This window comes from Diaphorina citri, unplaced genomic scaffold (assembly GCF_000475195.1).
Source record: "Diaphorina citri unplaced genomic scaffold, Diaci psyllid genome assembly version 1.1 scaffold50, whole genome shotgun sequence".
In the NCBI taxonomy this organism is placed as follows: domain Eukaryota; kingdom Metazoa; phylum Arthropoda; class Insecta; order Hemiptera; family Psyllidae; genus Diaphorina; species Diaphorina citri.
In genome coordinates this window covers 416,875-433,552 of record NW_007377487.1, presented here as the reverse complement: position 1 = coordinate 433,552, position 16,678 = coordinate 416,875, and the positions used below count along the sequence as shown (strand labels likewise).

Here is a 16,678-nt window from a genome sequence, read left to right as displayed (position 1 = left end):
GTTTTAGCTGCCTCGGTGCCTCGGTGGCGTAGTGGTCAAGACGCTCGCCTGGTAATCAGGAGGGCGTGGGTTCCATCCCAGCCGAGGTATGGAATTTTATCCTCATTTATTTGAGAATTTGACCACATAATAATAGAGCTCTAAGGGTTAGGTGGTAGAGAACGCCTAAGGCGTTAACCTCGCCTAGTGGTTGCCTTCCGGGGAAAAGCCACTAAAAAAAAAAAAAAAAAAAAATTTTTTTTTAAAAAAAAAAAAAAAAAAAAAAAAAAATGGTTCACTCAGGTGTACTACTACGAAAAATTACATGTCTAAACTAAAGTTCATGCTTACTTAGGTAAGTACAGCAGAACCTCGATTATTTCAACTACAATGAAATGGGGTTGAAATAATAGAGAGTTGAAATAATCGAGGTTCTACTGTATTCAAATTGACTAAAGGAAAACCATAATCAATATTCAAAACCATGCAAATGAAAATAACCGAGCTGGGATCTAAAAATCTTCGATCTGTAAACTCTAAAAAAAACTCTATAAAAATGTAAATTGTTTGTCATTGTGACCATCTTTTCTTAGAAACTTTATTATTATCAGCTTAGGGCAAGATATGCGTATTAAAAATAATTTAAAAAAATCTTGAAAAAGAGATATATAAAGAAGAAAGGAAAAGACCAACAACCACAGAGGAATGATTCAACATAATTACCTACATATTATGTAATTAAACATCATCAGCCTTAGGCCAGCCACTCATTATCAGGTAGACCTGACAGGTACGCCTGAAAAGGCCGTCTGTCAAGTTTACCTGGTGAGCACACACACCATCAGGTAGAACTGACACCTGATCAGGTAGAACTGACACCTGATCAGGTCTACCTGAAAGTGAGTGGCTGGCCTTACTTCGAGGGGAAAGAAAGTACAGGGTCCCCCAGAAAGCTTGCATTTCTTTTTTTAAGGAGGAGGATGAAGAAAATAGGTCGCTGAACTTATTGAGGAAGAAGAGAATGTGTCGCTGAACAGATCGAACTCCCCCCCAAACTACTCACCTGTGGTACCATGGCAGGCTCAGCACTGGACGGGTCACCAGGGGGGTCGCTCCCCAACGTCGCTCCTAGGGGTTCAGGAGCGTCCGACGGCGGCTTTTTGCTGTCGATCGATTTCGCGAGCTACTCGGTTCAAAGACCGGGAAGAAGGTCAAAACCGAATCCACGAAGAACGGGTGGCCCCCCAAATTAAACAGAAAGGCGAAGAAAAAGAAACAAAAAGAAACACACAAAAACAAATCAACATAAAAGAAAATACATTCATAAAATGAGGGAGGGAACATGAATAAGGAAAAAAAAACGGTTCTAATGTCAGGCACTAACGATCAAACCGTCTGACAGGATGCGTTCTGTCAGTAGCCTGTCGGACAGTCGGAGCGTGTGTGGCGGAAACAGCACCTAGGTCCGTCAGGTCTGAAGCTTTTCCCGCCACACGCTCGGATGGTCTGAAAGACCGCGGTCTGTCAGACAGTCCGAACGTGAGTGTCTGGCCTAAATTGTTTTCTATATTTTTATATACCAAACCACACACACACACACACAAATAACTAAGGGCCCTCCAAAGGCTACAGTTCCATCGGATGCGAATATCTCCGTTCAATATTATATGAAGATAAACTGCTTTTTACTTTCCTTATCCTATAGGTTAGGAAGGAAAGTAATGTAATCGGGTCAAAGTTTCAGCCATTGGTCCGTGTGTCCTGTCTGTAAACAAAATATCTCGAGAACGGAAAGAGCTGGAGACTTGAAATTTGGTATGCAGTTGTCAAATGTGACAAGGATGTAACTCTAGACGTTTGGTTATCATAGGTGCTGCTGTTGGCGGTATTTTGGCCGATTTTTGGCGGTTTTCGACCACTTTTGGCGGTAATGAGCTATACTTACTAAACGGTTAGAGATATTGTAAAAGTAACAATAGAAAAACAGCCAAATAAGCATAATTTAATAGGATAAGGAAAGTCGTGTGATGTTCACACCAGATTTTTTTATGTTGATGCTAAACAGAGGTTGAAAACTAATTATACGCATGTAATGAAACCGTAACCTAAACAAAACTTTGAGATTTTCATATCTTTAATACTTATTGGCTTGAGTCAAAAGGAGGCAAAGAAGTTCTCACTTATAACAATAGCGCTTATTTATACCGATCAAATAGGACTTAACGAGTCCCTTTGCTCCAGTAATTGCAGTAGACTACTACTATTATTGTGGTCAAATTCTCTACCTCTGTCGGGGATTGAACCCACGCCCTCTAGTTTACCATTCGAGTGTTCACCATTGAGGCATAGTCACTATAGTCAGATTTAAAGTCACATTAGTATTTCTTTGGCCAGCCTAGTTAGCTTAGTTAGTAGTGCGTCTACCTTGTAAGCGCTAGGCCGCGGGTTCGATTCCCGCCCGGGGCGGATTTTATCCTGATGGGATAAAAAAAAAAAGTATCTATTTCTTTGATTTCGGAATTTCTTCTCTTCTAAGGTAAAATGAATTTTAAAAATTGCCGCCGGGACAGCTATCTCACGTCGTCCGAGCTCATCTCAGCCCTGTTCATAAACACACCCTAAAACTTACCGTCAGCAGACTGGGGAACGTGTCCAAATTGCTCAGCAAATCGTCAATGTTCGGTTCCGGATCGGCACTACTCGGCCCGAATCCCATCCCCTCCCCTCCTCCGCCTCCTCCCCTCCCCTCAGTACGGGAACGACGACCTTCTTCCCCTCCCCCACCTCCAGATGAGGAGGACGAGGATTTGCGATGAACTGTAAGGGAAGAAAAACCGGGTTATTATTGATTTTTTAGTAATATTTAAGTTGGTGTTGGTGGTGGTGGTGGTGGTGTCGTTGTTGTTGTTGTTGTTGTTGTTGTTGTTGTTGTTGTCGTTGTTGTTGTTGTTGTTGTTGTTGTTGTTGTTGTTGTTGTTGTTGTTGTTGGTGGTGGTGGTACACCAAAAAAAAAAAAAAAAAAAAAAAAAAACAAGATGGGAAAAATGTCCACCAAAGATACATACATTCAAAATTAAATGCAACAAATTCTAGCTTTTACCTATCTAACATAACATAAATAGTAACATAAATAATTTATAATTTTACATCAATCTATCACCACACACACGAAACAACCAATGGTGGAAAAATGGCCACCAAAGTTCAGAAATTAAAAATAATAATAAATTAATTTGATGATGAATAAATTGATTAAATAATAAGAACATACCTATTCTGTTTGAAGGCTTTTAAGACGAAAGGCCTAACCAAATTTTTGAGATTATTCAATATTTTCATTAAACCCCGAAATTTCAATTTGGATAAAATCCCATTTTTTCTTCTTTTACCATAATCTAATAATAGAGAGTTTTTGCAACCAAAATTAGCGTCCCGTTGACTGAACTCTTTACGTTTTTTGACGAAAACTCGTTTCTGCGCATGTACATAAACGAGTTTTCGTCAAATAACGTTAAAGAGTCCAATTAACAGGACGCTAATTTTAAACATACCTATTCTGTTTGAAGGCTTTTATGACGAAAGGCCTAACCAAATTTTTAAAGATTATTCAATATTTTTATTAAACCCCAAAATTTCAATTTGGATAAAATCCCATGTTTACTTCTTTTACAATAACTAATAATAGAGAGTTTTTGCAACCAAAATTAGCGTCCCGTTGACTGAATTCTGCCCATGTATATAAACGAGTTTTCGTCAAATAAAAAGAGTCCAATTAACAGGCAGGACGCTAATGGTTGCAAAAACACACTACTCACTAATAATAAAAGAAAAAGACGTAATTAATCAGAAGCCACGACAATGAGAAAGAAAGCTCCTTTTTGCGTTTAACCTAACCCTATAATACCACTGGTCACTGCTCATTTTGTGGAAACTCCTTTTTACGTTCAAGCTAACCATATAATAACACTGGGTCACTGCTCATTTGTGACAGTTCTTTTGGGCATGCTTGGTAAAAAGAACTCAAATTCTTATATTGATGTTCTAGGAACAAGATCTGTAAATTTTATTGTACTTAAAAATAAAATAAACGAGTTTATTTAAATTTCAACCCTATAATAACACTGGTCACTGCTCATTTGTGACATTTCTTTTCATAGCAATTTTCCATTGACGTGACTTCTGAACAAGTACCAGGAAAGAAAATAGGGGAAATTGGCCAAATATGGGATCGGTGACACTTACCAGTTTCTTGAAGTTGGCCATATCTTCTTCCTTGTTGTGGCCGGTGGAGCCGGTATGAGCGGCCGGCTGATGAGGATTACCATGCCGGATTTTGGCCTCAAGCTCTTCCACGCTGTGTAGCTTGCCAACGCCCTCTGTGGAGAAACAAATAGATCAGTTGCGCTTACTCGGCCTCCGCCACTATTGTAATCATTCCGACCATAGTCATCTATGAAAGAAATCAAACATTGTTAATTGAATCACATTAAAGGAATAGGTTTGTATTAACTTATTTGTTGGTACACACACTTGGTAAAACAATTCAAACACTAAAAATGATTTTGGCTGAGTAAAAACACTTGGCTTTATGTTTTACGTATATTTTAATTAAATTACAGATTGATCCATTTCGGCTGTTACGCCATCATCAGTGTATTATATTATTAGATTATTACTAATCTTATATTATAAAATCAAGATCCATTCACATTTCACACACACTTAACGCTCTACCTCCAGAACGACAACACCTAGAAGGCTGAAATTTGGTAGGAATATTCCTATGGTATAAGTGTGCAATAAGAAAGGATTTTGCAAAAATCTAAACCGATCCTGAGATATGATCAATTATTGATCGTTAAAATCTCCATAAGAAATACACAGAGTGCAGAGTCAGAGACTGCGGGAGAGAAATGTTCCGCTCTCGACCAATATTTTGAGTTTCGTTTACGTTTTTAGTTTGATAACTATGCAGCTAATAGGAAGCGCGCAGCGCGACCGTATTTTTTATTATTTTCTACAAGTTCGACCATGCCTTTTCTACAAGTTTGGCCATGCCTCGGGATGAGCTAGCGGGATTCCGGAGCGAAGCGACGGAATTCAGCTAGTAATTTAATAAAAAATATACGTAAAACATACTAAGGTCGAGTTTTACCACCGTGGATTGTCTCAGAATTGAGTTCAATCCGAGGTTGACCAAGGGAAATCCTTTCTCTCTTCAATTTCGGGATGATAAGACCCTAGCAGTTATTTTTATTTATTTATTTATTTTATTATTATTATTATTTTTTTGACAGAACAAACATATAACAAACAATAATAGGTAGTAGAGACAAAAAACAAAGAAATATATTATGTAAAAAAAGAAGCAATTTCCTTTTTCCACTTTCTTATTTTAACTTTAATAAAATGTCCTATCTATTTTTGTTGAGATGTACCCCCATTCATAGAATACATACAAAAATATGTATTCCGTGCTAAATGGGTAAATACCGAGTTGGTAAACCCCAGCATTATAGAAAGGCGCTTTGTGCCTAGAAATGATAAACTGGTCTCAAAACTTACTAGGGATGGGCGATATATATCGATATTTCCAATTATCGATATTTTGGTTTCGATATATCGATATCGGAAATATCGATATTTTTATAAATATCACCCATCCGAGTTTCTGCTAAACCATTGATCCCAACCATTGGTCCTGTTGTTATACTCGCCACTTTTACGACTGAAATACATAGCAAACACAAGCTTATAGTAAATTTAAATACCTATCAACTTGATGGGTTTTTAAATCAAAGACAGAAAAAAAATTGTCAAAGGTCCTTATAGGCAATGCAATTATACCATATTGTCATGACGCAATACTATTGTACCATTATAAAGCAAAATTTGGAGGGAAAAAAAGGCCAATTGTTCCATACATATTTTGCTTATTTTGCCCTATTTTAATCATTTTTAGGGGAGAGAAAAATGAGAACGAATTTAAAAAAAAGAACTAAGTTCAAGCAAAAGAAGTTCTAAAGAAGCGTCAACCGTAGAAATAGAGGATACTTAGGGTAAAAATAAATCAAATATCGATTGTTACGGAACATCCAAATCTGAAGTCAAAACGGCAAAGAAATAGCTTCAAGAGGTCAGAAATCCAACTTACTTTTATCTGTCGATCTTGAACTGTGGCTGTGTCCACACATAATCGACACCCAATCCACATCGATCAACCGTGTCGACTATGTGTGGCTGTGGACACAGCTGTATGCCTTTGAAAAAGCCATACACATGATAAGAAATGACTAACAGTAAATTAAATTTAAAATGTGTTTCATAATGTATGAAAAATATGTAAGTACCTTTTATGTCAATAAAATTACAAATTACAAAAACTTTCCACTCACCTTAGCATCGTATCCGTCATGCGCTTCACTAGGCGTGACCGCACGCGGCCATCGGTCGCGCGTCTGCGCAGGCGCGTTACTCGGCGCGCCGCCCCCCTCCCTCTCCCAAACCCCCTTCACGAAACTAAATCGGGCCTGGATCGGATAGCGGTCCAAGAACTCGGGCTTGATCTGGGACCCGGGCAGCTTCTGAATCTCGTACAGCTCTTCCTGAAATAACACAGAACAGGGTAAAAGGTAACTTGATGATGAACCGGTCCTGGATAGGATAGCGGTCCAAGAACAACTAAACCGGGCCTGGATCGGATAGCGGTCCAAGAACTCGGGCTTGATCTGGGACCCGGGCAGCTTCTGAATCTCGTACAGCTCTTCCTGCAAACACAGAAAATTTTGTTTAGACATACTTTGATCATGGACGCTCGTTGCTGTGTTGAAAGTCCCTCTCCCAAACCCCCTTCACGAAACTAAACCGGGCCTGGATCGGATAGCGGTCCAAGAACTCGGGCTTGATCTGGGACCCGGGTAGCTTCTGAATCTCGTACAGCTCTTCCTGAAATAACACAGAACAGGGTAAAAGGTAACTTGATGATAAACCGGTCCAAGAACAACTAAACCGGGCCTGGATCGGATAGTGGTCCAAGAACTCGGGCTTGATCTGGGACCCGGGTAGCTTCTGAATCTCGTACAGCTCTTCCTGCAAACACAGAAAATTTTGTTTAGACTTACTTTGATCATGGACGCTCGTTGCTGTGTTGAAAGCCCAGAAGAGGTTAGGTTGTAGAACGGAACGGGACGTTACGAAACTAACTGTAACGTTTCGTTAGATTAAAAAACTTACTGAATTTGTTCGAAAAACCTTACAATATTAAAATCACCCTATACGTAAGTAAGAAAAAAATATGGTAAAAAGTACACTTGCAGAATATTTATCGAAGGAACTGCTAGGTTTTCACTTAATGGTTTTGTAAGCAGTAGGTCGCAGTTTCGATTCCAATTTGGGGCGGACTTTATCCTGAACAAATAAAGTTCTTCCTCGGAATGACTGGCTTTCTCCTATCCTGTCTTTCTCTCTTCACTTTAGGGATGATAAGACCTTAGCAGTTACAGTTCCATCAAGTAGCGTAGAACGGAACGGGAGGTTACGAAACGAACTGTAACGTTTCGTTAGATTAAAAAACTTACTGAATTTGTTCGAAAAACCTTACAATACTAAAATTACCCTATACGTAAGAAAAAATTATGGTAAAAAGTACACTTGAAGAATATTTATTCAACGAACGAACTGCTAGGTTTTCACTCAATGGTTTTGTAAGCAGTGGGTCGCAGTTTCGATTCCAATTTGGGGCAGATTTTATCCTGAACAAATAAAGTTCTTCCTCGGAATGACTGGCTTTCTCCTATCCTGTCCTTCTCTCTTCACTTTAGGGACGATAAGACCTTAGCAGTTACAGTTCCATCTATCAAGTGGCCTGTGGCAGCAAAACTTTCTGAGCAAGTGTGGACGCCCAAAGCAGAATCTCCCTGGTGGTAAAAAAAAGTAGCATAATAAAATACAGCACTAACTTACTCTGGAATACTGGAGCTCGGGTTTCGCCCCCGGGGTTTTGGCCTGTTCCTCCTCCTCTTCATCCTTGGTCTTGCCATCCCCTCTTGGTTTGTCCTCGCCTCCTGGTTTGTCCTGTTTGTCCTCTAGAGCCACCAGATTCCCCGCCGCATCCACCACTAGGCTCTCCTTCCAGATCTCTGCGGACAGAAGAGGAGAACGAGAAAATGAAGAAAACCAAATAGAACTTATTATATACCTTTAATTAGACTAATCCTAAGACAATCCACAATGGTAAAACTCGACCTGAAAGTGTTTGGCCCTAGATTCAATTCCCATCCAGGGTAAACATTGACCTAAATGTGTAAGGTTTGTTCTTGGAACGGCTGACTTTCTCCTATCTTCTCTCTTGGATTTATTGACAATGAAACCTCCGTTGTTACAGTTCTCTCTGTTGAACCTGTTAAAACAAAAAGAAAAACTAATTCCAATGCAATTTTACCTTTTCCTTGGCCATTGTTCACTTCTTCCTTGTTCTCTGGGCTGTATTCTGCTTCAACTTCAGCGGTGTCACACATCCTCTATCAAGCCAGTCAATATTCTAATAACAGGACCTTGTTCTTTTGTAGCTTTGGAATGAATTCTCGACTAAACTGGGATTTCTCTTATGCTGGATCCAAAAATTTTAATAGAAATCTTTCAAAGATTCTATTCTGTTGTAATTGAGACCTGAATTCCGTGGGAACCGCTTCTCTTATCCCAAATGCTGCTGATTGCACCTCATAATTAAGCATTTCTACACATTAATTTAATAATTACCTAATTACCACTGTGCTAATTACCTGTCTGTTACACGAGGCAAAGAAAAGGCAGGCATCTAATTATTTCAATATTTCAAGGCTTAGTTCACTGCCAGAAAGTAACCCGTTGAAATATTTGCAATCGAAAAACGAGTACAAATTTTTGTCGATGGTGGGATTCGAACCCGGGACCTTCTTCATGGCAAGCAAGCGCGTTACCACTGGACCAACCGTGCCCCCTTACTTTATCATGGACACTGGTTACTATGTTGAAAGCGCAGAAGAGGTTAGATAGTGAAGGTTAGATGTGGAGTCCAGTATTTAGGACTATTGAGCCGCAGAAATCGCTCTATCTATAGAACCCCAACATCTCGAAAACTAACATTCGGTTGGAAATGTTGGAATATTTCTAATATGTTTTAGATAAGAGAGGATTTTGCTCAAACCTAGGACGATGTTGAGTTAAGGCCCGTTCCCACTTACACACGACACGATTTTTTTTTTTCGACCGACACAAAAATGTCCTTATAGGCAATGTAATTTAAATGAGTGTTCCCATTCCCACTTACACACGACACGATTTTTTACGGAACGACACAAAATGTCCTTGTAGGCAATGCAATTTAAATGAGAATGCAAATCAGTGGTTGGGTGGAAATGCTCACGTAAGTCAAAACCCTGTCATGCCTTTTCCACAAGTTTGGCCATGCCTCGGGATGAACTAGCGGGATTCCGGAGCGAAGCGACGGAATTCAGCTAGTGTTCTATATGTGCCAATAAGAGAGGATTTTGCTCAAACCTAGGACGATGTTGAGTTAAGGCCCGTTCCCACTACACACGACACGATTTTTTTTTTCCGACCGACACAAAATGTCCTTATAGGCAATGTAATTTAAATGAGTGTTCCCATTCCCACTTACACACGACACGATTTTTTTTCCGACCGGAACAAAATGTCCTTATAGGCAATGTATGTAATTTAAATGAGTGTTCCCATTCCCACTTACACACGACACGATTTTTTACGGAACGACACAAAATGTCCTTATAGGCAATGCAATTTAAATGAGAATGTTAATCAGTGGTTGGGTGGAAATGCTCACGTAAGTCAAAACCCTGTCACTTAAAATAGGCCAGTCCTTATAGGCAATGTAATTTAAATGAGTGTTCCCATTCCCACTTACACACGACACGATTTTTTACGGAACGACACAAAATGTCCTTAAAGGCAATGTAATTTAAATGAGAATGTAAATCAGTGGTTGGGTGAAAATGCTCACGTAAGTCAAAACCCTGGCACTTAAAATAGGGCCAAAAAAAATCCGAATGACAAAAGGGAACTGGCCTTCAGATATGCAATAAGAGAGGATTTTGCTGAAACCTAGGCCAATAGCGAACCTCAGGCAACCTGCTAGTGTATTTACCATAGAACAGCTTCAACTTGCTCTTGCTCAGTTTGGACCGCGCCAGTTTGGGTTTCACCTGGGTTTTCTGTTTGCCCAGCCCTCCCCCACCCCCTCCGCTCAGCCAAGCATCCCGTGTAGGGTCACCCGTGGGGGAGTAGAACACCGAGGGGCCGCGCCTGTGGAGGGCCCCGCCCTTACGAAACTTCTGAATATGACTCATTCTGCCCGGACCGCGGCCTTTGACGGAGAAATTAGGGTTTTTCGTATCGATTGACTGGACTAAAAGTTAACGCTTTTTAACCCGGGACCGAGAAGTGTTTTTTCCCCCCTTCTTCTTATTAGTTGACTGGATTAAAGGTTAAATATGGTCGTGCTATTTATCTTATCAATCGGTTTTCGTTGGTAAAGCGGTGCACTGGACAAAAGGTAAAGGTTTTAAACCGGAAACGAGAAGCTGGTTTGTGCCTATTGATTGACTGGACTAAAGGTTGAAGGTAAAAAGTGCGGTGACTGAGGATTTAAAGGGAAGTTGAAACTTTTTGTTCTTCAGAAAGAGTTGTACAAAGTTCAATAGATTGTGTTAAACGATTGATTTGGCGGTGTTGGGTTATAAAATGTTGAATTTGATGATTTTAGGTTAGGTTTTAAAACGTTTGATTCGGCGGTGTTGGGACAACACGTCACTAGATTTACTTAGGTGGCTTGGGGTGGATTATAAAACGCTGAATTTGATGGTTTTAGGTTAGGTTTTAAAACGTTTGATTCGGCGGTGTTAGGACAACACTAGATTTACTTAGGTGGCTTGGGGTGGATTATAAAACGCTGTATGTGATGGTTTAAGTAAGATGTACTAAAGACCGCTCAAATTGGTGGTTTAGGTAAGGGTTACTCCAAAGCTGTAATCATTTAGTTTAAACTACTCAGGTCAAGTCAAGGTTAATCTCAACTTGTTATCCTCTTTAAAAGGTAGAAAATGAGAAAAACTGTTCAACAGGTCCAACAAGTAGCATTGAGCGCGAGGCAATTCTGGGATAAAAATAGGATATGGAAAATAATATCAAAGTCTTTGAGACAAAAGTGGTCCTGTTGTTATACTCGCCACTTTTACGACTGAAATACATAGCAAACACAAGATTATAGTCAACTTGATAGGTATTTAAATCAAAGACAGAAAAAAAAAAAAAAAAGATTTGGTTCGGAATCATTCAAAAACTAGCCTTCGCCCCTAGTAGCTTCGCTAAAAAGAAGATAATATTTTCGAAAATTGAACCCAGAGCTCTGGAAAGCAATTCCACGGAGTTTTTTTGAATTTTTTTCTGAAATATGCGGAAATTTTAAGGGGGTCGATAATTATATCCCCTCCTTTTATCTGACCAAGAATATGAAATGAAATTTGCTTGAAGTTGAAGGGAAATGGGGGGAAAAGTTGAGTTGAAAATGTCGAAAAAGCATGAAACTCTGTATCATGTTCATATAGGCAGGCCACACTTCGAACTTTTGACGTTCGCGCGCCTCCCGGCACACTTGATAGGTATAGAGGTGACCCCCAATTGTATTCATTTGGCTATTTATTATGGCCAAATAAATGAAAATTGAAATTGAATTAACGAAAAAAAAAAAAACAAAACAAAACAAAACAAAAAAAACAAACAAGGTTTGGTGGAAGAGCTCCTCCAGGAACCCTGTCACCAAAAAGAAAGCCATTTAAAAAAAAAAGTAATAAAAATAAAATAACTCACTTGTTGACGCGCTTCACATCGCTGTATCGCTTATCAAACACGCTCTGTTGTTGCGCGACCGGCTGTTGCTGCTGTGTCGCGCTCTCCCTGCTGCCTTGTCCCCGCTGCGTGTAGTCAGGCATGAGGTTAGGCGCGACGAACGTTGTGTCCCCGGGGCCTAGAGGGCCGCCATTATCACCGCCGGAGCCCCACGAGAGGCGCCCCGAGCCGCCAAACCGTCGGCCCATACTATCCCTGTGGGAGGGGGAGGGAATTATATTTAAGGTGGGTTTTACCAACCGATATTTTTGCTCTTAAGAGCTCTGTTAGCTTAAAAGTTTTGTTAAGCCAATATAAATCAAATGGAACTTAATTAATAGGCTGTTTGTTTAAGGGCTGAAAAAATATTTTTTTATTTATAAGGGCTGAAAAAATATTTTTTATTTATATTTATTAGAGTGTGAAAAAATATTGGTGAAATCCACCTTTAGTGATATGCTGATATGAATTAATTGTTGAATTTGAAGAGGTTTGACAAAGGGAACTGAAACAGCCTAGGTCTTATCGTCCCGAAATCCAACAGAGAAGGAAGACAAGGCAGGAGAAAGCCAGCTGTCCAAGAACGAACAGTATCAGTGTAGGATAAAATCGAACCCGCGGCCTGGCGCTTACAAGATAGACGTGCTACCAACCAAGCAAACTAGGCTGGCAATGTTTTACTAGCCCTACTCGTTACCTGTCCATGGTTTTCCCATCGCGCACTCCCATCAGACTACCCCCGCTCGTATGACAGCCAGAGTTAAAGCTACGCCGCTGTGGACTCAGAATAAGGCCGGGATCTTGCTGTCCATCCTTGCGACAAAAGTAAAAAAAAAAAATCTATTTACACATCAGCGGTGGAATTTTGAATAAAATTAAAACACACGAAATTGTAGGAAAACTTGAAAAACAAAAAGAAAAGTCTAATGAAAAAAACTAAGAAGAAAAAATACACAAAAGAAAACTTAAAAAGTAATAAAATTGGAGTCCATTCTTTTGAAGAAAAGAGCTTATAACACAATTTCAAGTAAGGTAAATTATTCTGGAAGGTAAAACTTAAATCGGCCAAGTAATTGGAAGTCAAAAAATATCTCGAGATGCTTAGGTAAAGTCAGAAGCTCAAAGACTAAAGACTGACTTGAATGGAAAGCTCTCTGTTGTAGTAGGTAGGTAGGTAGGTAGGTATTTACAGGTAAAGGGAGCTAGGTACAAGTAGATAAGTATACGGAACTTGGTAGAGATATGTATTAAGGTACCTCAGGTAGCAAGATGGGTCGGTCGGTAAGTAGGTACTAGGTAGGTGCTTTATACAGAACGTTCAAACGTACATAGGTGTAGTTCATATTACAAGACTTTGTACCGAGAACAAAGGTGTGATGAGGTATAGCACAACTCTCTCTTTCTCTTGATGAGCAGATTTCTTTCTTTTTTTTACATTAACTTCCGTCTCATGATTAAAAATGTGAGTGCTCCCATTGGTCTTCGCCCCCTTTTTCGCCCCCCAAAAATCTGAAATCGCACTGTCCTAAAGAACTTAAGATAAGGACCGCTCTCGGAAAGGCCTCTCACAGTCCCCCTGTCAAGTAAGCATCACTCCCATCAGACTCCTTCCTCTAGCTGTGTGAGGGAACAAGTGTAGGGTCCCCATAACCATAATGTATCTCTATGCTTTCTCATATAAACATGACCACACCAAATTAAGACAAGATGAGATTAGAAACACGCCAGTCGTTCTCAAATTTTTGCCCCTCAAACACCCATGCCCAGTTGTGTGGTAAATGGAGTAAATACTTATGTATGTAGGTACTGGTAAATGGAGCAGTTGCATTTGGGTAACCATCCTTGCCACGCGACATACGCGTGTCTCGGCGAATCTGAAAGTAAAGAGAAATAACTTTGTCAAAGGTCATAATCAGAGGACGGCGGATACCATATTGTCATGACGCAATACTATTGTGCCATTATAAAGCAAAATTTGGAGGGGAAAAATACGCCAAAAAAAGGCCAATTTTTCCATACATATTTTGCTTATTTTGCCCTATTTTAATCATTTTTCCCATTGGTCTTCGCCCCCTTTTTCGCCCCCCAAAAATCTGAAATCGCACTGTCCTAAAGAACTTAAGATAAGGACCGCTCTCGGAAAGGCCTCTCACAGTCCCCCTGTCAAGTAAGCATCACTCCCATCAGACTCCTTCCTCTAGCTGTGTGAGGGAACAAGTGTAGGGTCCCCATAACCATAATGTGTCTCAATGCTCTCTCATACAAACATGACCATACCAAAGTAAGACAAGATGAGATTAGAAATACGCCAGTCGTTCTCAAATTTTTGCCCCTCAAACACCTATGCCCAGTTGTGTGGTAAATGGAGTAAATACTTATGTATGCAGGTACTGGTAAATGGAGCAGTTGTATTTGGGTAAAATTATGAATGAAAGGATGATTCCTATGTTATAAGTTGTGAAAAATCCAAATTGCAAAAAAAAATAAAAAAAAATAGCTGAATAAGTAGGTACCTATTTTTTCTGTGATGGTTGATAATGAGTGTTCCCATTCCCACTTACACACGACACGATTTTTTACGGAACGACACAAAATGTCCTTAAAGGCAATGTAATTTAAATGAGAATGTAAATCAGTGGTTGGGTGAAAATGCTCACGTAAGTCAAAACCCTGGCACTTAAAATAGGGCCAAAAAAAATCCGAATGACAAAAGGGAACTGGCCTTCAGATATGCAATAAGAGAGGATTTTGCTGAAACCTAGGCCAATAGCGAACGTCAGGCAACCTGCTAGTGTATTTACCATAGAACAGCTTCAACTTGCTCTTGCTCAGTTTGGACCGCGCCAGTTTGGGTTTCACCTGGGTTTTCTGTTTGCCCAGCCCTCCCCCACCCCCTCCGCTCAGCCAAGCATCCCGTGTAGGGTCACCCGTGGGGGAGTAGAACACCGAGGGGCCGCGCCTGTGGAGGGCCCCGCCCTTACGAAACTTCTGAATATGACTCATTCTGCCCGGACCGCGGCCTTTGACGGAGAAATTAGGGTTTTTCGTATCGATTGACTGGACTAAAAGTTAACGCTTTTTAACCCGGGACCGAGAAGTGTTTTTTCCCCCCTTCTTCTTATTAGTTGACTGGATTAAAGGTTAAATATGGTCGTGCTATTTATCTTATCAATCGGTTTTCGTTGGTAAAGCGGTGCACTGGACAAAAGGTAAAGGTTTTAAACCGGAAACGAGAAGCTGGTTTGTGCCTATTGATTGACTGGACTAAAGGTTGAAGGTAAAAAGTGCGGTGACTGAGGATTTAAAGGGAAGTTGAAACTTTTTGTTCTTCAGAAAGAGTTGTACAAAGTTCAATAGGTTGTGTTAAACGATTGATTTGGCGGTGTTAGGACAACACTAGATTTACTTAAAGGTGGCTTGGGGTGGATTATAAAACGCTGAAATTGATGGTTTAAGATGGACTAAAGACCGCTCAAATTGGTGGTTTAGGTAAGAGTTACTCCAAAGCTGTAATCATTTGGTTTAAACTACTCAGGTCAAGTCAAGGTTAATCTCAACTTGTTATCCTCTTTAAAAGGTAGAAATTGTAGAAAATGAGAAAAACTCTTCAACAGGTCCAACAAGTAGCATTGAGCGCGAGGCAATTCTGGGATAAAAATAGGATATGGAAAGTAATATCAAAGTCTTTGAGACCAAAGTAAAAAAAAAATCTATTTACACATCAGCGGTGGAATTTTGAATAAAATTAAAACACACGAAATTGTAGGAAAACTTAAAAAAACAAAAAGAAAAGTCTAATGAAAAAAACTAAGAAGAAAAATACACAAAAGAAAACTTAAAAAGTAAAATTGGAGTCCATTCTTTTGAAGAAAAGAGCTTATAACGCAATTTCAAGTAAGGTAAATTATTCTGGAAGGTAAAACTTAAATCGGCCAAGTAATTGGAAGTCAAAAAATATCTCGAGATGCTTAGGTAAAGTCAGAAGCTCAAAGACTAAAGACTGATTTGAATGGAAAGCTCTCTTTAGTAGGTAGGTAGGTAGGTATTTACAGGTAAAGGGAGCTAGGTACAAGTAGGTAGTTATAGGGAACTTGGTAGAGATATGTATTAAGGTACCTCAGGTAGCAAGATGGGTCGGTCGGTAAGAAGATCACAAATAAATGAAGTACAAAGGAAAAATCCTCGAGGAAAATTCAGGAAAAATCACATAAATTCGCAAAAAAAAAACTCAAAAGATTTTTCTTTTCAACGAAAAATCACAACAAAATGTCCGTGAACACAAGGAGGTTGAAGGATGCAGATTTTCATAAATGAAGTGAAGCCAAAATTTCGGCCATATTGGTTTTATTGGCGCGAAAATTTGAAATCATCAGCTCTCTTTTATACGAGCAGCTTAACACGTTGATATCCGTGAATCCGTGTCAGTGTCACTCTTATAAGGGCGACATTGCACGTTGCCATTGTTCCAAGGCCTGATGACAGAAATTGCCCCCGGTCCCAATATTTAGCCCGTCCTTCCTTTATTATTACGATAGTAATAAAAAGGTATAAGGGACGGGCTATGGTATTCATGTATTCACTTCGGTGTCGTCTGTCTGTTTGTCTGTCACTCTGTCCCCATAGAAGGACTTATTTAAACCTAGATTCCCCGCCGCATCCACCACTAGGCTCTCCTTCCAGATCTCTGCGGACAGAAGAGGAGAACGAGAAAATGAAGAAACCCGAATAGAACTGAATATACCTTTAATTAGACTTACTTTGTTCTTTTTTTTTCATAGGATGACTAAGTATTTATACG

At 39.7% G+C, this 16,678-nt stretch overlaps 1 protein-coding gene across 1 annotated transcript; it reads right to left on the bottom strand.

Moving 5' to 3' along the window:
- Positions 1-981: 981 nt before the first annotated feature.
- On the bottom strand, positions 982-11,196 carry LOC103515975. The gene is made up of 6 exons (XM_026828160.1): positions 10,142-11,196; positions 7,942-8,117; positions 6,672-6,746; positions 6,375-6,509; positions 4,222-4,353; positions 982-1,162 (listed from the first exon to the last, which is right to left on the bottom strand). The coding sequence occupies exons 1-6, from the start codon at positions 10,341-10,343 to the stop codon at positions 983-985; spliced, it is 900 nt and encodes a 299-aa protein (XP_026683961.1). The 5' UTR covers positions 10,344-11,196; the 3' UTR covers position 982.
- Between the last annotated feature and the right edge of the window lie 5,482 nt (positions 11,197-16,678).